This window comes from Emys orbicularis, chromosome 22 (assembly GCF_028017835.1).
Source record: "Emys orbicularis isolate rEmyOrb1 chromosome 22, rEmyOrb1.hap1, whole genome shotgun sequence".
Lineage (NCBI taxonomy): Eukaryota > Metazoa > Chordata > Testudines > Emydidae > Emys > Emys orbicularis.
Window position 1 is genome coordinate 19,092,456 of NC_088704.1, and position 21,397 is coordinate 19,113,852.

General features: G+C 48.2%; 1 protein-coding gene across 2 annotated transcripts; it reads left to right on the plus strand.

The window, feature by feature from the left end:
* The first annotated feature begins 2,380 nt into the window (after positions 1-2,380).
* LOC135893392 (tumor necrosis factor receptor superfamily member 14-like) lies at positions 2,381-19,528 on the plus strand. Of its 2 annotated transcripts, none has more exons than XM_065421193.1 (8): positions 2,381-2,692; positions 4,375-4,480; positions 5,377-5,502; positions 6,838-6,993; positions 9,752-9,842; positions 10,752-10,939; positions 12,155-12,171; positions 18,047-19,528. In XM_065421193.1, exons 1-8 carry the CDS (start codon positions 2,633-2,635, stop codon positions 18,278-18,280), a joined length of 978 nt encoding a protein of 325 aa, XP_065277265.1. In that variant the 5' UTR covers positions 2,381-2,632; the 3' UTR covers positions 18,281-19,528. The 2 variants fall into 2 exon arrangements, with proteins under 2 accessions (XP_065277265.1, XP_065277264.1); XM_065421192.1 differs by lacking the exon at positions 18,047-19,528 and adding an exon at positions 13,953-16,094.
* The last annotated feature ends 1,869 nt before the right edge of the window (positions 19,529-21,397 follow it).

Consider the following 21,397-nt stretch of genomic DNA (forward strand, 5'->3'; position numbering starts at 1 on the left):
TAGGATACAGAGGGACCTAGACAAATTAGAGGATTGAGACAAAAGAAACCTGATGAGGTTCAACAAGGACAAGTGCAGAGTCCTGCACTTAGGACGGAAGAATCCCATGCACTGCTACAGACTGGGGACCGAATGGCTAGGCAGCAGTTCTGCAGAAAAGGACCTAGGGGTTACAGTGGACAAGAAGCTGGATATGAGTCAACAGTGTGCCCTTGTTGCCAAGAAGGCTAATGGCATTTTGGGCTGTATAAGTAGGGGCATTGCCAGCAGATCGAGGGATGTGATCATTCCCCTCTATTCGACATTGGTGAGGCCTCATCTGGAGTACTGTGTCCAGTTTTGGGCCCTACACTACAAGAAGGATGTGGAAAAATTGGAAAGAGTCCAGCAGAGGGCAACAAAAATGATTAGGGGGCTGGAACACATGACTTATGAGGAGAGGCTGAGGGAACTGGGATTGTTTAGTCTGCAGAAGAGAAGAATGAGGGGGGATTTGATCGCTGCTTTCAATTACCTGAAAGGGGGTTCCAAAGAGGATGGATCTAAACTGTTCTCAGTGGTAGCAGATGACCGAACAAGGAGTAATGGTTTCAAGTTGCAGTGGGGGAGGTTTAGGTTGGATATTAGGAAAAACTTTTTTACTAGGAGGGTGGTGAAGCACTGGAATGGGTTACCTAGGGAGGTGGTGGAATCTCCTTCCTTAGAGGTTTTTAAGGTCAGGCTTGACAAAGCCCTGGCTGGGATGATTTAGTTGGGGATTGGTCCTGCTTTGAGCAGGGGGTTGGACTAGGTGACCTCCTGAGGTCCCTTCCAACCCTGATATTCTATGATTCTATAATATTTCATCCTACATTAAATCTGCACGTTTACTATCTCTTGTTAATCAGATTTGCTTTGAACCTTCTCTATGGGTAAGATAAAATCCTAGGTAAGAAGTATGGTTGCCAATGGTTATTTCCATTGGTTGGAAATAAAGCTAAACCGTTTTTATAGTGAAGATTGGAGGGTGGACTGCACCATCTTGCTACCCTTGATAAATCAGCAGTCAGAGGGCTGGACAATCTAGGTATCGATTTGTGATGCGTATGAAAGAAGAAGATAGTGAAATCACATTCACCCCAGACGAACTTTCCTGTCAATGGGAAGAACAAGGGTTGTGAAACTTCATTCATTAATATATTTAAGCACTGTTATTATTCTGTGGCATTATGGTAGAAGTGGGTCTCGCGGAGGGATTAGAAGGAGAGTGCTGTGGCCTTTTCGATTAGTCTGGAGCGATGAACCAGGCATAAGTGAGCCGGGGAAGAAAGAGCCAAGGTGCTTGTGGGAGAGGCCGATGAATGGGTGATGGAGGCTGCCATTGTAGGAGGCCTGGGGATGCTGGGGGCGATGCAGTGAGATACAGGAGCAGACAAGTAGGGAAAAGCTGCATTATGAGGAGTCTTAAAGGTAGGGAAGAGACGCTTGTGTTCCATAGAGTGGGGGGGAGGGCTAAACCCCTTCCCAGGGCCTGAGGCCCTCTGACTCATCCACTACAACTCAGTGAGTCTCTGGGTCTGCAACTCATCCCAGAGTCAGGGAAAAGGCTTGAAACCTGCCCTCCACAAGGGGTTAATATTGGTCTGTCAATCACCTGACTTCCCTTCCTGATGGGCTAAATCCTTTTTTTTTTAACTGGGCCTTAGCCACTTAGTGAGGCGTTGCTAGGCAGGATAGCAGTGGGCGGGCCCAGCCTGATTTTTCCCATTGGTGTATTTTTGTGATTGAGCAAGAATAACGAGGAGTCCTTGTGGCACTTTAGAGACTAACAAATGTATTTGGGCATAAACTTTCGTGGGTTAGAACCCACTTCATCAGATGCATGGAGTGAAAATACAGGAGACAGGTAAAAATATACAGCACATGAAAAGATGGGAATTGCCTTACCAAGTGTGAGGTCAGTGGTAATGAGGCAAATTCAATCAGGGTAGATGTGGGAACCTCTCTACACGCTGTTAGCCCTTCCCTGGGTTTGACCCCTTCTTTTCACCTATGCCCCCAAATCTCCCCCTTTTCTGAATGCAACCTAGGCTCAGTGCTTTGCTGTATTTTTTTGTGAATCCCCTGCTTGTGTTCCCCCTAAAACAACCCCTCCTCCCTCTCCCCACCTCCATGGAGGGATTCCTCTTTTAGAGGCTAAACTTCCATATCCTTCATTTAATCACCAGCCCTTCTGATCTTAATCACCCGGCCTCTGCTTGTAAACAAAATACTGATTCCCTGCCTGGGCACCTCTCCTCTGCACAAGGGCACACTCTGTCCCTCTAACAATATAGCCCTAAAGCGCAGCCTATTGGGAAAGTCCCCGCCTGCTTGCATAATTCACTTTCACTTTGTCTCGAGCTGGGCTGGGTCGGAGCTGGTCTCTTGGCTGCTGCTGCGGGGCCGTCGGGCCTGGATTAGAGCCGGAACCGGAGCAGGACTTTGGGCTTGTGTCCTGCTAGCGGGCCGGGAGCTCCCGGAGAAGGGCGCGGGGGATCCATGGGACGGACACCCCAGGACACGGCGGGGCACCAGGCTCGCTAAGGGCAGCAGCTTGTAGCCACTGATCGGGACCTGGCGGCCGCGCTGAGCTGTAGCGGGCAGAGACTCAATGCCCAGCGGGGACAGACACAGACAGGCTCTGCGGTCTGTTCTCAGGTCCATGCTCCGGGTAAGTGGATCCCAAAAGCTCCTGAAATAAAATGGAGCCAACAGATCGGATCTGCCCAGCAAACCCGGCAGAGAGACTGCGGGAGGGATTGTGGGAATCTTCTGTGACTAAGATGATCCCAGGAAGCTGAATTTTTTACGTTTATCCTTTTTACTAACGCGAACTACCCGCCCTTCCCCCGCCGGGGTTTGGGGTTGTTTACTTCTTGTTCGAGAAAATCTCTCTGTATTTAGAAGCTGTTGGGCTCCATCTGGTGGAGACAGCAAAGAACAACACAAATGAATATTGAAAACATAACTTTTCCTTCTTAATTTAGTAAGAAAAAAATACCGCTGGGAGATTTTGGTTTGTTCTCATCAGTGATACTCAGCCTGGCGCTTGGGGGGGTCTAAGTGGATTGACTTTTCATTATGTAGATTGGCAGAAGTTTTTATTAACGGACACTGATTTAAAAAAAACAAACAATCCTATCCCCAAAGTTGCCCTTTGAATGGGGAAATGTTTGAGGATTCGAAATGGACAGTAGCTCGTTGTGGTGCGTTGTACTGAATCTGCTGCTACTCTAGCCCCATAGTTTGTTGTTTTCTATCTGCCGTTTCCTCCCAGGGTGTCCACTGTTGTATGGACCAGAGGGACAGGCCAGCACAGGGAATAACGCTTGGCCCACTCAGAAGCTGTCCTGCTGGGTCTCAGTTTGGGGCTTTCCATGGCCAATCATATTTCAGTCCTTCCATTTTGGGTGTCGCAGTGTAAACTGAAACTGGTGCTAATTTCAACTGTATTCCAAGTAGTGAGCGAAACGCACCATGGGTAAAAGGGAAAGAGAATATACTGGAAGAAAAAGGAAAATGATTTCCAAGTGGCTAACAGGGTATCCCCCATGCTTCTGGAGTTAGAAAAATCATAACAGAAAGCGGCTTTAGCTGAAATGTCAAAGGCCACAGTCTATGAATCCAGCCCCATCACTGTGATGCACGTGATTAGACCCACACTGAGATGAGCACTGCCATGAGTCAGGGATGGAGGATCATGTCCCAAGGCTGTAAAGGCTGGATTCTAGCCAGACTAATGTCAGTAGAACTATTCCAGGTTTAAACGAGAGCAGAGTTTGACCCAGAATGTGGAGAGTGGTAGTGAGGAAATGGCGAAGTAGGGGGCTGATAACCAAATTGGTGGTGTCTGCCGTTCGCCTATCTTAATGTAGTCTCTCTATATAAATACACATCACACATCATTTGAAAGTTTTGTATGTCTACTTTAAGATGAGGTATGTTGTGGAGCTGTCAAGTGGTGACGTTACCACAGAAACAGAGATAAACAGTGACACCATCAACACGTTAAAATGATCTCTTTGAAATTTGCATTTGTTTCTGTTAGTTGAATGACTCTATGTATTATTTCAAGAGATAAAATCGGATTTCTTTGTGACCTCAAAGCATCACAGCAATACCCTAAAGGGTAAAACAAAATATGATAATAAACTTGTATAAGTATCATGGAAAAGTAATAGCGCTGGTAACATTTCTAGTCAACATCATTATCATCTTGTTCATTATTATGATCTCCATTGAATGTGCTTGCGGGCTTGGGGAGGCTAGTCAGTGTCACAGTGCTACCAGCTGCTCTCCGTCTGCTTTTGAGCCTGCATGATGTGACTCAGAAACTTCTCTTCTTCCCTAAAGATTTTTGTCATTTTCTTGATAACACAACTACCTCATTCGGAAGCTCTACAGTGCTACGCAGGCGAATATGAAATAAATGGCGAATGCTGTCCCATGTGCAGTGCGGGTAGGTATATATGATTGCTTCTTTAAAAATCATGACCCTTCCCTAGAGAGTCCAATTGTCCGGCCTCCTCTCGGAGAGCTTGACTACAACCCTACTTTACCCTCCGGCTCTTGCACTCGGCTTCTGTCACTCCAGTACTGACCGTTTGCTTGTTCCCATTAGGATTCATTGTATTCACCTTTGCCCTGCATCCGGGATCCCCCAGCCCTTCCTGCCCTTCCCCAGACCCTCACAGTCCCCTTGTATCGGGATCCTACTGATCTTTCCTCTGCACAGGGACCTCTGCCCGTCCCACCCCAGCCACTGCCCTGCCCCAGGCAGCTGTCCAGCAGGCTGCTGTGGACACAGCACTGCCCCAGCCCCTCACCGCTCAATCTACTTCTTATAGTCCTATAGGATTGGCCACAGGCAGTCACCTGACTTCCTTAGTCCCCTGGCGCTTTCTGGTCATGTGATCCCTCCAGTCACTGGCTTCACCTGGGGATTCTCCATCCCCCTAGGAGGAACTACAAAACTCAGAACTGCATCTTTTAAAGGGACAAGATCCTGACTAGGCACAGTGGGGACACGGATCTGTCAAAGGTCCCGTGTCCGTTACACAGAGTCTAAGCACGACTGTACTAGGGATCCTACTGATAAGGGAGGGGTGTGAGTTATGATGTTATTTCTGTCTGTGCTGTACCTGTGTTGTGCACAAATAGAGGATTTCAGGTCTGGCAATCTAGTTCTGAGACCTTTACCTTTTATTTCTCATGGTAGTGTGTGCAACATGTAAAATCCACACACATAGCGTGTGCATTTGTTATGCATAATTACCCGCCTTTGCAATCTCTGTATTAATGCATTAAATATATTAGCCTGGTTTACACAGGAGCTAATTGTTTTGTTTGCTTTAGGGAGCAGGGTGTTCAAACATTGTACACGAAATGTCAGCACAACATGCATGCCCTGTGTGGATGACACATATACAGAGCATCCCAATGGCCTAACAGAGTGCATGAGATGTAAAGTCTGCGATGCAGGTAAGGAAGCTGTCCGGTGTGTGTGTGTGTGTGTGTGTGTGTGTGCGCGTGTGCGGGGGTGTGTGTGCGGGGGGGATGGATTTTAATTATTTTTTTCTGAGTTGTCTCCCCCAGCCCACATATACAAAAGCAGCCTAGTTGTTTGGGCCCAGGACTGGAAGTCAAGAGTCCTGGGTTTTGCTCACAGTTCTCTTACTGAGTTCCTTGCAGTCTTGGGCAAATCACTGAAGTGGAGATTTCTAGCACAGTGCATGGGCTTCAGTCGCACATCTTCCACTGATTAAGGGCTGTGGAATCATCCCGGGAGATTCTTCTCAGGGGGAAAGTGGATCTCTAGATTTAGCAGAAGTAGAACAAACACAATAAAAATAATTATAATCAAACATTTCACATGGTGTCCTTTGTCCTAGAGCAGCAGCTCTGCGCCCTCAGGATCTGGATTGTACGCGGGGAGATACCATCATAGATTCTTAAGGTTGAAAGGGACCTCAGGAGGTCATCTAGTCCAACCCCCTGCTCAAAGCAGGACCAATCCCCAACTAAATCCCCAAATGGCCCCCTCAAGGATTGAACTCTCAACCCTGGGTTTAGCAGGCCAATGCTCAAACCACTGAGCTATCCCTCCCCCCAGGAACCTTCCCTTTCAGATCCCAGATCCTGAGCAGTGGCTGAGGAACACGCACGTACCTCAGGAGGCAGGAGTGACATGAGTGACAGTAAGAAACCATTGTGCTCCTCTGCTCCTGGGGCCATCAGGGTCTGGTCCCCAGCATGAATTAGAACAGCCTGCAGGCTGCTCTAGTTTACATCAGCTGCCTATGGCCCCAAAGGCCGTCCGAGCACATGTGGATCCGTTGGGCAGCCAGGAGGACGGGTTGTGTAGCAGGTGTTATGACCACTCCAAAATCCCACTACAGTGGACTGCTCCTCCAGTGGCCAACTGGACTGGAGGTTGTGGTCCTTTATATGTGGCTACTGGGAGCCTGATTCTCCACCGCCTTTGTCATTATTCATACCTGTGCAGATGGATGCAGAGTGGGTGCAAAGCACGATCTCAACTGCAGCTGAGTAGAGAATGCTGATTTGGTAGCATTTTGCAGGCACCCTTTGCACAGATGTAAATACAACACAAGGTGCAGGGCAGCAGAGAATCGGGCTCCAGGTGGTTCTGTTTACATGGCAACACTTGTAAAACGGAGTCATCATAACAAACCCCTCTAGCTCCTGTGCCCTGTATCATGGATCAGCAAGGACTGGGGGTGCACATTAATTTTTGTATCTGCTCTGTTTAGTTCCTGTGTAAATGTATTTGTGATGCATGTAACTTTCCTTTAGGCGCCCGACTGATGGTAAAAGAAAAATGCACGTATACGAAGAACACCGTGTGCGGCTGCGCCCCGGGGGATTTCTGCCCACATGCTGCAGGCCTGGACTGTGAAATGTGTAGTCCCTACACCATCTGCCTGCCTGGCTCTATGGTGAAAATACCTGGTAAGGCAACATAACTTCTGTAATACCAAGGCAAACCCCTGCAGTCACAGAACGAATCTGGAGCAGGGCAAACTGGCTGAGACTTAATCCAGGTGAGACTGAGGTGATGCTGGGGAAGCAGCCGGAAGAGTGGCTGGGCTGTACATGGGCCCCCCTCACTGAGGGAGTGTGACTGCCATTTGTAACTCAGTTGCACAGCTCCAGGGTGACGTCAGAGCTTGTGTTGAGCTGGATGCCCAGGTAACAGCTGCGGCCAACTTCTGTCCATCTGTGCCTGGCCAGACGCCTCTGACCTCTTCTCCCTAAGGCAGGATTCTCTGCTGACCTGTGCTCTGCCCGGGGCCACCCCTTAGGTCTGTGTAGAATGCTGCAGCCTGTTGACGGAGCGGAGTTGTCTGTTGGTTGCATGTAGGAATTGGCTTTGACCTATAGAGACAGAAATGGTTTGGGTCCTGACGGCCTCTGTCCCCGGCACACACTGCCCCAGCTGCGCTCAGCAGAGGTGCTCACGATGGAGCTCCCTCACTATACATGGGGGGCAGGGGCGTGGGAGCGAGAAAACTGCTGGGGGTCCTCCACTCTGGAATTGCTATTCCCTGCCCTGGGCCCTGCCCTGGAGCTGGGCTATGTTCACCTTCCAGGCCAGACACAAAGCTGCCATCTCCCTCCTAAACGAGCATGAAATAGACAGGGGCAAGGTTAAGTGTGTCACAGGGTGTGACAAGCTCAGACTCCTCTGGGTGTCGTTGGGCACTCACATGATGCTCTTGCAGGCAGCAATTTGCATGAGGCTGTGGGTTTGTACTCAAACATGTTGGCAGCCCACCTATGCAGCAGCAGAGTGCAGAGTGACTTCAGCTTCCGCTTGTACAAACAGAGCTCCCTCAAGCACGCTTTTGGGCACAGAATTCTGTTAGGAATACCAGTGTGCTAAACACACCCCTTTCTTCAAACAGTGCCCCCTTTGGAGCTCTCAAGGTGCAACAGACTTGTTCAGCAACACCTTTTCCCCCATTAATTACATTGAAGTACATCACTGCTGTAGACACATAAGTCCCTTTACAGAGAGAGCGGGTGTGGATCCAGGCCATGGTCCATTGTTAAGGCTTTTGATCAAGGGCACATGTGAGTTCCAGACTAACCAAAAGTACCTCACGGTTCCTTGCTCTAATAACTAATGAGCTTGACTGTCCAGCCAGGCGTGTTTCCGAAGGTGGATACTGAGGGGGGTGATGTGAGCTTAACGCACTTTGAGATCCTGGGATGGGAGCTGCTGGCGAGAAGCCGAGTGTGTGTTGTTGTTCCATTCACACGTCACCCAGGCTGTTCAGTAGCATTTCTACACTGCGACAGAAAAGGAGGTTGCAGAGAAGTGCAGGAAAAGGCAAACGGGCGCCTTACAATGACACCCTAGGAAGGGACCTCATTATGTCAGTGTCAACAGAGGATGGGGGGAGGCAGCCCGCCAGGAGCCCAGGAACCTGTGGGGCAGCCAGGCTCCTCACAGGGAGTTGCCAGCAGAGCTGAGAGACCGGGCTGTCAGAGTCCCACACTGCCCCTCTGAGGTTGGTGGAAGCCCTCCTGGTTAGGACATGCACCACTGGCCCAAGGAGGGGAGTGTGGACATGCACCACCGGGGTAATTACTGCAGTGGCTGTAAATCAACCTAATATACACATAGGTCTGCAAGTCCAAGACCCAGAATCCGAGTGCCCCCCCGTTCCCCCTACCAGGGCCATATGGAATTGGAGGCTTCAGAATAAAACTTCATATCCATGACAGTGTCCTATGATAGTTGTTATATTTCCAGTTCCAAGGTCTTTCCAAAGGTAATAAAATGATCTCCAGGCTATATTCAGGGATCGTTTCATCCAGCCCTGAAATGTGGCCATCGCGGGGTGGAAGCAGGCAGCTATTTGAGAATTCACAGCCTTGCACCAGGTTAGGTCAAAAGGTGAAGGATATTATATTCAGTTAAATACAAGTGGAATGTAGGTAAGTGGAACATAATTCCTCAAACCGGAATTTGGTTCGGAGATGTGTACATGGGAAATGTGTATCCAGCCAGCAGCACCTCAGCTTCTCCTTGCACCAGTGTATCTATCTACTTACATGACCCATCACCATAGTGTTTGGGCACCTAGAGTAGAAGTAATAGGTGGCAGCATCACTTCCAGACACATTTTGGGGTGTAATCCTGGCCCCTCTGAAGATGATGGATTGGGACAATGCCCCAGGATTTCACCCATGTCTCCCAGCCAGCACCTGCTTAACTTGTGAGCACTGACCACATCCCAGCATGAATTGATATCACGGCAGGATAAGTCTTAAATATTTTCATATTCCAGCTGCCTTATCTTCATGCCTTATCAGTGTCCTTTGGGCATTTAACCCCCTCACTGCTGTGTTCTGTTGCAGCTTTTGTGCTACTACACAACTTGGCACCATTATTTTGAGTCTTACTATTCCTTTGGGATGTTGGCCCCTGTAATAGCCCAGGTATGTGGGGCAGCAGGAGGTGCATTTTCCCCCATGTACCTGTGCTCTATGAGTACTGACGGATTTAAGTACAGGGCAGGAATAAAACGCCAGCACAGATCTATTCTTAATATGCTAACTCCTGAACGAACCAAGATGGCTCTGCAACGTGGTGGTGGTGGTGAGAGTGGGGAGATGCGGATGGAGACCTTTCTGAAATCAAAGCTCCTTTAGGCCCCACGTTCAGGAAATAATCCTGTTATGTCATCCTCTTTTATAGGCACAGAATTCCTTGACAACGTATGTGAGGTTTGCCCTGATGGAACCTTCTCAGCAACCAACATGTCACACACCTGTCAGCCATGGACCAGGTAGATGACTCTGACTACACATGGCCTTTTCCCTTGCACCGACTTTACACGCTGCATTCTCTCCTTTCATTCATTGTTATTTCTTTGTACCTTAATTTTGTGGCTCTATCAGACCTGGTTAGAGATGCCCTGAAGTTCAGCAGCTGGGAAACGTAACCCTAAATCAGTAGGGCTGTGAGCTGTGTGTTGGGGAAATCCTTTCCCCAGAAATTCCTTTCCGTACCCTGGACACTCTTCGTGAGGGCTGGATTCACCTTGGGGCTGTTTATAAACGTGACATGGGATGGCCGGTGGATTCCAACTGCAGCCCCCTCTGCCAAATCCTCCCTGCACAGAGCCCAGTGACATGGCGGAGACACTGTGTGGAACCAGGCCCTGGACCATACTGGGACTGGCCACCCATGCAGTGTAACAGCCCCAATTCCATGGCCAGAGAGCCCCGTGGTCACACAGGAGCGGTCAGGGTTTGCAAATATAAAGACTTGAAAACCAGCTCCTCCTCCTATTATCCACCAAGTCCTAAAGACCTTTCTGCCTCCTTGGCATGGGCAGCTGGGGGCCAGTTCAGCCCCTGACGCAGGCTAGGTGAGTTCTGAGGCCTACCAGGGGCCACGACCCCCTAGAGACCACTAATGGGGGGCAGAACTGCCCTGGCCCTGCCCCCTCCCTGGGCCAATCCATCTCTGGCCTGCCCCCCGCGCCACCGTGGCCCACCTGCGCCAGGTGAGGTCCCATCCCAACCACACAGCCCATCTGTCCCACAAACAGTGCAAAGGGGCTGTAGACCAATGGTGAATCTCGCCCTTCGGCTCAGTTAGGGTTTGCTCTGCAATGGATGATTGTCACCAAGACAGTGAGAAGGCTGTGGATACGCTGACACGTTTAATAACATGTCTTCCTTCGTCTTAGGTGTGAAGAGGAAGGGATGAGAGAACAAAAGGCCGGGACAGCCACTTCTGATGCAGTTTGTCTACAAAGAGGCCTTTCTACCACAGCGATAGCAGTGCTAATAGTCCTTGCTCTCTCACTTTTATCTGCATTTGCTGGAACAGCGTTCTTTTTTTGGTGGAAGAAGAAGAGGAAATATGGATTAACACGTAAGTCAGAAAAGCGTGGGACCTGTGAAACCTGTCAAAGGGTCTCTAAAGGGGTCAGACTGGCAGAGTTCGTATTTGGCACATTGGTCTTTGTTTCACCCTGGAACATGCCAACCTGTAACAGGAATTGCCTCTTCAAACCGAGAATCCCTGTGAGAGTCTAAATCGGGGTGGCCAACCTGAGCCTGAGAAGGAGCCAGAATTTACTAATGTACATTGCCAAAGAGCCACAGTAATACGTCAGCAGCCCCCCCATCAGCTCCCAGCCGATCAGCGCCTCCCCCTCCCTCCCCGCACCTCCCGATCAGCTGTTTCATGGCGTGCAGGAGGCTCTGTGGGGAGGAGCAAGGGAACGGCAGGCTCAGGGGAGGGGGTAGGAAGGGGTGGAGTGGGGGCAGGGCCTGTGGCAGAGCCAGGGGTTGAGCAGTGAGCACCCCCCGGCACATTGGAAAGTTGGCGCCTGTAGCTCCATCCCCGGAGTCGGTGCCTATACAAGGAGCCGCATATTAATTTCTGAAGAGCCGCATGTGGCTCCGGAGCCACAGGTTGGCCACCCCTGGTCGAAATCTGCCTTCTTTAAATCTATGCCTTCAGGATCCGCTGGCCCTAAATTTGACCTACTTTACGGGGTGAACTGGCTGGTCCCAGGCCAGGGTGCTGTGCTATCGCACCAGCTGCAGTGGACATGCCTCCTCCCCAGCTCCGGAGGATCCTCTCCCTCCCCAACTCATGTCCTAAACTGGCCTTTTTCCCAGGCCTGGATAATATTCTCAGCTCTGCCAATGACCAGAGGTGTGAATTTTGGCAAATTGCTCAATTTCCCTGTGCCATAGTGTAGCTGTTTGGCATAATGCCCACCTTATCAGGTTGTGTGGCTTGCTTTTTGCAAAACTCTTTGAGATCCTTAGCGGTTAGGTGCTGTATAAATGCCGAGCATTGTTAGAGCCCAAAATCACATTGGATTAGCATTGTCACCTAGCCACCTTCCTCTCCCAGCGGCGTGATTCCTCAAGATGCTGCTAAGTGTAGTGCAAAGCGCAGTTACAGCACAGTGGGGCCACGTTCTGTTGATGTGCACCCTCATGGCCCCACTGAATCGAAGAGAGCTGTGCATGCGTCTAAGGGCAGGACTTGGCCCGGGGACATTAATACAGAAACACAAATACAAAATGCACCAGACTGTTTTCTGATGAGATTGCTTCTTTTTCTTTGCAGCTGCACAGGAGACAGGGGTGAGTTGTCTGGTCTTTTATTTACTATGCACAAGCACCTGGAGCAGGGGTTGCTGGACGGTATGAGTGTCTCTGCCATGCCTATGGCTGCTTGCCACAGGAGTCCCTGAGAACAAGTGTGTGTTTGCGTAAACTCTGCAGTCCCCGCTGGTCAAGTGAGATTAGCACCGGGGCTCTGAAATCAGGAGATCTGGATTCTATTCCCAACTCTGTCACTGAGTCACTATGGGATTAGGGTGCAAGTCTCTTAAACATTATGGTCCAGGTCCTCAACGGTATTTAATGTCCATTGATTTTAAAGGTATTCAGGCTCCTGATTTCAGTGGAAGTTTGGAGCCTAAATATCTTGGAGGGTCTGGGTCAATGCGCCTTACTGTCTGCATCTGTAAAATGGGAAAAATACCTACCTTAGGGGGTACCATGGGACTTGACTCAGAGTGAACCCTCTAACCCCCACACTTACACATGCATGCTCTGTGGCTGTGCAAGGCCCTGAAGCAACAGAACCAATTACCTGGGCTGTGCATAGACCATGATTTGCTCCATGATGTTTGTAAAGTGCTTTGAGATCCCTGAATGGAAGATACCATAGGAGTGTAAAATATTATTCAGCATTATATGTGCTCAGGGTCAAGATCTGCAGTAAACTGACATCTATAATCCAAAATATGTAATGAACCTTAGTAACAAATGGCTTGATTGACTCTTGAATTCCACCCTGAGTGATAGCACACTTTAAAGCAAAAGAATCATTAAAATATGAAGTTAAAATGGACTTTTGTCTTTTGGCCCTTTAAGCTCCCAGGCATGCAACCTGGAGCCAAGCTGCTTAAACATATATGAGACAGACAAGGTGGGTGAGGTCAGATCTTTCTTTTATTGGTGGAAGAGATTTTGGTGTACCTCCTCCAGTGCATCAGATGCCCCATCAACTATGTGGGTGATACCAGACAATCACTACACTCTTGAAGGAACTCACACTGGAAAAATGATAAAAGACAAAAACACCCTGTCACCCATGAGTGAACACTTTTCACAAAGCAATCACTCCTTATCTGACTTATCATTCCTTGTCCTCAAAGGAAACCTGCACCACACCTTTCAAAGACGAGCTTAAATTCATAACTCTGCATGACACTAAAAATCACGGTCTCAACAGTGACACTGGTTTTACGGGTCATTACAACAATTTGTCCTATAACTTGCAAAGGTGATAAATGCCCACTTCATTATAAGTGGTTTCTTGCAACATGTGTTAACCTCTTATGCTTAACAATCCATCCCGCCTTGTATTTAGCTGTTCCACTCTGGTTACCTTTCCCAGACCTGAAGGAGAGCTCTGGGAAGCTTGAAAGCTTGTCTCTTCCCTCAACAGAAGTTGGTTCAAGAAATGATATTACTTCACCCACCTTGTGTCTCTTTCAACGTATTTGGTTTGGAAATGGGCATCTCTAGAACAGTTGTTATTTTATGCCGGGTTTATCTATATCTTTACCTTGTAGCATTACACACTTTAAGATCTTGCGAAATTAGCTAATTACAGAGTCTAAGATCCGTCTAGCAAATATTGGACACTATTTATAGGAAAAAATCATGCCGGACAGTACAACTTACACTTTTGTTCTAAGTGGGGAATGACAGTATTATAATACTTCATCATAATGAATAAGAAAACAAATTCTAAGAGAACTCTAGCAGGTGCTAGGAAAATGTACTGGCCATTTGAGTGATAGTACCTGAATGTTCATCATCTCTTTGTTTTACTTTGTCATATTTTAAAGGATGAGCTAAATGAAGAGGCTGTGGAAAATTTGATACGGACTGGAAAGAAAGGGACTGATACAACCCTTCCTGTTCAGGAAAGTACTATTAAACTCTAGCACATCCACCCTTCACAGCCCCTGAACAAACACAGGGAAGAGCAGATGCACAAAGTGGGGGAAGAGAGAGAGCCATTCGTCAGCCCTGCAAGTGAGAGAGGAGGAACACGGAGAGGAGTCCCTACTACAGATCTAGGGAAATGGCCACCAGCCCTGGATTCTCCTGAAGGCTCCGGACTACTCTAGAAAAAGCTGAATGATCAAGGACAGAAAATCGATCAGAGTTCAGTGATTTGGAAGCTTCTGAAAATCCCTCTTGACTGGATTCTAGTGATCATCATCAATGTAACTTTAGTCTCTCTGGCTGTCTCCTGTTATGCTGAAGCCTTCCTCATGGACACATTGTTAGGTGTAATGTCTACAGACTCTGGGCTCTTGGTTTCATTCAGTAACTACACTTAAGCTTCCATTTATTCATTTAAAATATTTGAGAGTTCCCACTCACACACCACAAATACTTAACCTGGTATCCAGGAATGTCTACTGAACCAGTTGCTCTTCCATATTGGACCAGGTGACCACAAAGCATATAGTCAAAATGGATTTTATACATAGCTTTAGTTTTATAACAAGGCAACAGAGTGGGAACAGAAATGTTTTATTGCTGTAAATATTAGCTCTTAATATCTCATCCTACATTAAATCTGCACATTTATTGTCTCTTGTTAATCAGATTTGCTTTGAACCTTCTCTATGGGTAAGATAAAATCCCAGGTAAGAAGTATGACTGGAAATATGATATTTTCTGTCTTATTATCTATCCCTTTCTTAATGATTCCCAACATTCTGTTCACTTTTTTGACTGCTGCTGCTGCACATTGAGTGGATGACTGCTGCTGCTTGCCACAGGAGTCTCTGAGAACAAGTGTGTGTTTGCGTAAACTCTGAAGTCCCCACTGGTCAAGTGAGATTAGCACCAGGGGCTCTGAAATCAGGAGACCTGGGTTCTATTCCCAACTCTGTCACTGAGTCCCTATGGGACTAGGGAACAAGTCTCTTAAACAATATGGTCTAGATCAGGGGCGGCAACCTTTCAGAAGTGGTGTGCCGAATCTTCATTTATTCACTCTAATTTAAGGTTTTGCGTGCTAGTAATACATGTTAACATTTTTAGAAGGTCTCTTTCTATAAGTCTGTAATATATAACTAAACTATTGTTGTATGTAAAGTAAATAAGGTTTTTAAAATGTTTAAGAAGCTTCATTTAAAATTAAATTAAAATGCAGAGCCCCCCGGACTGGTGGCCAGGACCCAGGTAGTGTGAGTGCCACTGAAAATCAGCTCGCGTGCCATAGGTTGCCTACCCCTGGTCCAGATCCTCAAAGGTATTTAATGTCCATTGATTTTTAAAGGTATTCAGGCCCCTGATTTCAATGAAAGTTAGGAGCCTAAATATCTTGGAGGGTCTGGGTCAATGTGCCTTACTGTCTGCATCTGTAAAATGGGAAAAATACCTTAGGGGGTACTGTGATGGGTTGGATCACAGAAACCCCCTTGGGAGCTGCCACCCGATGTACCAAGACTACCCCTGCTCCTGTTTTCCCTGCCAGCTCAGGACTCCAGCACCCTGTCTTGCTGAGCCAGACACTCCCGTCTGCTCCAACACAGACCCAGGGTCTGAATCACTTGCCCCAAAGCTGCAAGTTACCTAAAAACAGCTCACAGAAGTGTGCTTGTCTTTAGCCCTCAGATGCCCAACTCCCAATGGGGTCTAAACCCAAATAAATCCATTTTACCCTGCATAAAGCTTAGTTAATACTTAGTATACTATTAACTAAGCTTTATGCTTAGTATACTTAGTTAGTATACCCTGCATACTCTGAGTTAATTAATAAGTAAAACGTGATTTTATTAAATACAGAAAGTAGGATTTAAGTGGTTCCAAGTAGTAACAGACAGAACAAAGTAAGTCACCAAGCAAAATAAAATAAAATGCCCAAATCTATGTCTAATCAAACTAAATACAGATAAGATCCTCACCAGTTCCAGAATGCTCCCTTTTACAGGCTAATCTCCTTTTAGCCTGGATCCAGCAATCACTCACACCCCCTGTAGTTACTGTCCTTTGTTCCAGTTTCCTTCAAGTATTCTGGGGGGGTGGAGAGGCTCCTTCTTTAGCCAGCTGAAGACAAAATGGAGGGGTCTCCCACGAGTTTAAATAGACTTTCTCTTGTGGGTGGAGATCCCCGCCCCCCCCCCCCCTCACTCCTATGCAAAGTCCAGCTCCAAGATGGAGTTCTGGAGTCACCTGGGCAAGTCACATGTCCCTGCATGACTCAGTCTTTACAGGCCGAAGCCATTGTCCACATGGTATCTTGTATGTCTCCAGGAAGACTTCTTATGTGGATTGGAGCATTCCAAGATGCATTGTTCCCCAAGTGCTTCCTGGGTCCTGGCTGCCGCCCCCGCTCAGCCCGCTGCCAGCCTGGGTGAACGGAACCCGAGGCCAGCAGTGGGCTGAGCGGGGCCGCTGGCCGGGACCCTGGCTGGCAGGAGCCGGCGGACGGAACCCCAGACCAGCGGCAGGCTGAGATCAGCCCACCACCGGTTTGGGTTCTGGCCGCTGGTGTAGTGCATTAAATTTTTTCCCGTAGGAATGTGCTATTTGCGGAGCACCAGGACTGGCAGTCATAAGTAGTACACCGTAAGTAGCACATTCCTATGGGGAGAAATTTAATACACTACACCCGGGTAGGAAAGGCTGTGCCTCCCCAAACAGCCTGCCCCCTATCCGCCCCCTCCCACTTCCCGCCCCCTGACTGCCCCCCTCATAACCCCTGACCCATCCAACCCCGCACCCCCACTCCTTGTCCCCTGACTGCCCCCTCCCGGGACCCTCCGCCCCCTGACTGCCCCCCTCAGAACCTCCCACCCATCCAACCTCCCCTGCTCCTTGTCTCCTGACTGCCCCCTCCCAGGACTCCCTGCCCCCTGACCAGGGCCGGCTCGGAGCGAAGGACCTCCTGCCGAATTGCCGCCGCAGATCGCGATCGCAGCTTTTTTGGGGGGGGGGGGGGGCTGCTTGGGGCTGCAAAAACCCTGGAGCCGGCCCTGTCCCTGACTGCCCCCCTCAAAAACCCCCCACCCATCCAACCCCCCCTGCTCCCTGTCCCCTGACTGCCCCGACCCCTATCCACCCCCCCACCCCCTGACAGGCCCCCCGGGACTCCCACGCCTAGCCAACTGCCCCTGTTCCCCGTCCCCTTACCATGCTGCTCAGAGCATCAGGGCTGGCAGCCATAAGTAGTACACAGTAAGTAGCACATTCCTATGGGGAGAAATTTAATACACTACACCTGGCCCTGCTCAGCCCGCTGATTGTCTGGAGTTCTCAAAATATGTTCTCGCCCCCCTAATCAAAAATTATACTACAATTAGCTTAAAAACTTGAAAACTTAAAAACTTTGTTTGTATATTACAGTAATCGTTAAATGTATAATGTTGTTAAATGCATAGGTTTGATGAAACAAAGTAGTTGTACTTATGTGCCTGTGCTTAATTTGTGTTTTCGATGATTTACCTTCTAAAAAAATCTCGCATGTCTCGCACCTCCAGAAAGGGCATCTCGCACCCCCAGGTTAAGAACCACTGCACTAAACTGATAAGATCTGCATTTTAATTTAATTTTAAATGAAGCTTCTTAAACATTTTAAAAACCTTGTTTACTTTACATACAACACTAGTTTAGTGTTATATTTTAGACTTAGAGAAAGAGACCTTCTAAAAACGTTAAAATGTATTACTGGCACACGAAACCTTAAATCAGAGTGAATACATGAAGACTCGGCACAGCACTTCTGAAAGGTTGCCGACCCCTGACTTACACTTTTGTTCTAAGTGGGGAACGACTTTAATAAGTATTCTAATACTTCATAATGAATAAGAAAACAAATTCTAAGAGAACTCTAGCAGGTGCTAGGAAAATGTACTGGCCATTTGAGTGATAGTACCTGAATGTTCATCATCTCTTTGTTTTACTTTGTCATATTTTAAAGGTTGAGCTAAACAAAGAGGTTGCGGAAAATTTGATACAGACTAATGATAAAAGGACTGATACAGCCCTCCCTGTCCAGGAAACTACTAAAAACTCTGGCACATCCACCCTTCACAGCACCCGAACAAACACAGGGAAGAGCAGATGCACTTTTTCAAAGTGGGGGAAGAGAGAGAGCCATTCGTCAGCCCTGCAAGTGAGAGAGGAGGAACACGGAGAGGAGTCTCTACTATAGAGCTATGGATTCCCTTCATGGGAAATGAAGTCACACACCACAAATACTTAACCTGGTATCCAGGAATCCTTACTGGACTAGTTGCTCTCCCATATTGGACCGGTGAAGACAAAGCATATAGTCAAAATGGATTTTGTACATCGCTTTAGTTTTATAACAGGGCAACAGAGGGTGGGAACAGAAATGTCGTATTGCTGTAAATATTAGCTCTTATACCTGCTTCTGGAAATTTATACTTTTATACCTGCCTCTGGAAATTTCCATTACTTGCATCTGAAGAAGTGAGGTTCTTACCCACGAAGGCTTATGCTCCCAATACTTCTGTTAGTCTTAAAGGTGCCACAGGACCCTCTGTTGCTTTTTACAGATTCAGACTAACACGGCTACCCCTCTGATATTAGCTCTTAATATCTCATCCTGCGTTCAATCTGTACCTTTATTGTCTCTTGTTAATCAGATTTGCTTTGAACCGTCTCTATGGGTAAGATAAAATCCCAGGTAAGAAGTATGATTGGAAATAAAGCTAAAGCCTTTCAGTAGTGAAGATTGGAGGGTGGACTGCACCATTTTGGTACCCTTGATAAAGCAGCAGTCAGAGGGCTGGACAATCTAGGTATTGATTTGTGATGTGTATGAAAGAAGAAGACAGTGAAGTCACATTCACCCCAGAGCAACTTTCCTGTCAGTGGGGATAATGGGTTGCGAAGGTTCATTCATTAATATGTTTAAGCACTGCAGTGCTTGGATGAGGGGCATTACAAGAGACAAAAGCAGCATGATTATTATTCTGTGGCATGGTAGAAGTGGGTCTTGTGGAGGGATTTGAAGGAGAGTGCTGTGGCCGTTTCGATTAGTCTGGTTCATCGCTCCAGACTAAAGTGAGCCGGGGAAGAAAGAGCCAAGGTGCTTGTGGGAGAGGCAGATGAATGGGTGATGGAGGCTGCCATTGTGGGAGGCCTGGGGATGCTGGGGGCGATGCAGTAAGATAGAGTAGCAGACAAGTAGGGAAAGGCTGCATTAAGAGGAGTCTTAAAGGTAGGGAAGAGACGCTTGTGTTCTATAGAGTGCAGAAGGGTGAGGCTACATTAACAACAATATGTTAACCCTTGAGGGCTCAGCCGAGTTCTAGTTCATCATTTAGCAGTAAGGCATTCCCTGGGAAATATCCCTCCCTCTTCCACTCTCTGACTTCACCCCCTGAACCAAGCTTCACAATCATCATTGCCGTGAACAGTATTAAATTGTTTAAAACTTGTACTGTGTATGTGTCTTTTTTGTCTGGCGAAAAAAATTTCCCTGGAACCTAACCCCCCCATTTACATTAATTCTTATGGGGAAATTGGATTCACTTAACACAGGGGTGGGCAAACTTTTTGGCCCGAGGGCCACATCTGGGTATGGAAATTGTATGGCGGGCCATGAATGTTTATGAAATTGGGGGTTGGGGTGTGGGAAGGCATGAGGGCTCTGGCTGGGGTGGGGCTGGGGATGAGGGGTTGGGGGTGCAGGAAGGTGCTCCGGGCTGGGACCGAGGGGTTCGGACGGCGGGAGGGGGATCAGGGCTGGGGGGGCATGGGAGGGAGTCAGGGGGTCAGCCAATGGGAGCTGCAGGGGCAGCACTTACGGTGGGGCCAGCGTGCAGAGCCCCCTCGCTGCCCCTACGTATAGGAGCCAGAGGGGGGAGGTGCTGTTGCTTCCGGGAGTCATGCGGAGTGGGGCAAGAGCCCGACCCCGCTCCCCGGCTGGAGCGATGGAGCGGGACAAGCCTCAGACCCCACTTCCCAGTGGGAGCTTGAGGGCCAGATTAAAACGTCCGGAGGGCCGGATGTGGCCCCCGTGCCATAGTTTGCCCACCTCTGGCTTAACGTCATTTTGCTTAAGGTAGCATTTTTCAGGAACATAACTACAACGTTAGGTGAGGAGTTACTATATAGCGATAGGGGGCGGTGAGGAAGGTCTGATCTGGAACGGAGTTTCCTCAGCGTTTGCAGGTGGTTAGAGCTGAGGTTTTGGTTCCGGTTCATCTCTACTTAATTAATGTTCGTTAATCTTCACCGTGGTTAACGATTGCTCACAAAGCACTGTGAGATCCTCGGATGAAAGGCGCTAGAGGAATGTAAACGATTGTTAATGGCTGTTTATTGTGTTACTCACTGCGGCCTAGTGGTGAGAGCCCAAGCTTGGCAGCAGGACGCCAGGGTTCCAGCCTGGCCTGTGATCCACGTGGACCCTTGCTGTGTGACCTGGGTAAACCACAGAGATCTGCCCTGAGTATAGGAGGAGGGGATAATATTGTAATAGGCTTCTCCCCTGTCCATTAGTTGGGTGTGGGTGGTTTTGGTTTGAGGGAGAGGCTGGAGGAATGGGGTTCAAACAAGTGCTTGTGGGGGGTGGGGCTGCCTGACCAGTTCTAGGGGTACCATAGTAGGGGCTATGACTGCATGAAAGTTGGTTGGATGTTTAGACAATGTGGTCTCACCTCATTCCTTTGGCTACCCCGATGTTACCAGTATTAACCATCCCTGCCTCACAGCCAGAGGGGAAGTGTGGCTAATGTCCATGACACAGTGTAAGATCCTCAGATGAGACAAAGGAGATAAGAATTACTGTACTGCTATTCAGCACTGCCCTTCTGAGCAGCAATTTGTCTCAGTACTGCTCTAGTGATCTCCGCAGAGGGAGAAATATCCCTTTGACTCAGAAGTTATTTGGTGGTTGATGCCAGGAAGCTCAGTTTACAGGAATCAGAGGGGTAGCCATGTTAGTCTGGATCTGTAACAGCAGCAAAGAGTCCTGTGGCACCTTATAGACTAACAGACGTATTGGAGCATGAGCTTTCGTGGGTGAATACCCACTTCTTCGGATGCATGTAGTGGAAATTTCCAGAGGCAGGTATAAATATGCAAGCAAGAGGAGTAAGGCTAGAGATAACGAGGTTAGTTCAATCAGGGAGGATGAGGCCCTCTTCTAGCAGTTGAGGTGTGAACAACAAGGGAGGAGAAACTGCTTTTGTAGTTGGCTAGCCATTCACAGTCTTTGTTTAATCCTGAGCTGATGGTGTCAGATTTGCAGATGAACTGAAGCTCAGCAGTTTCTCTTTGAAGTCTGGTCCTGAAG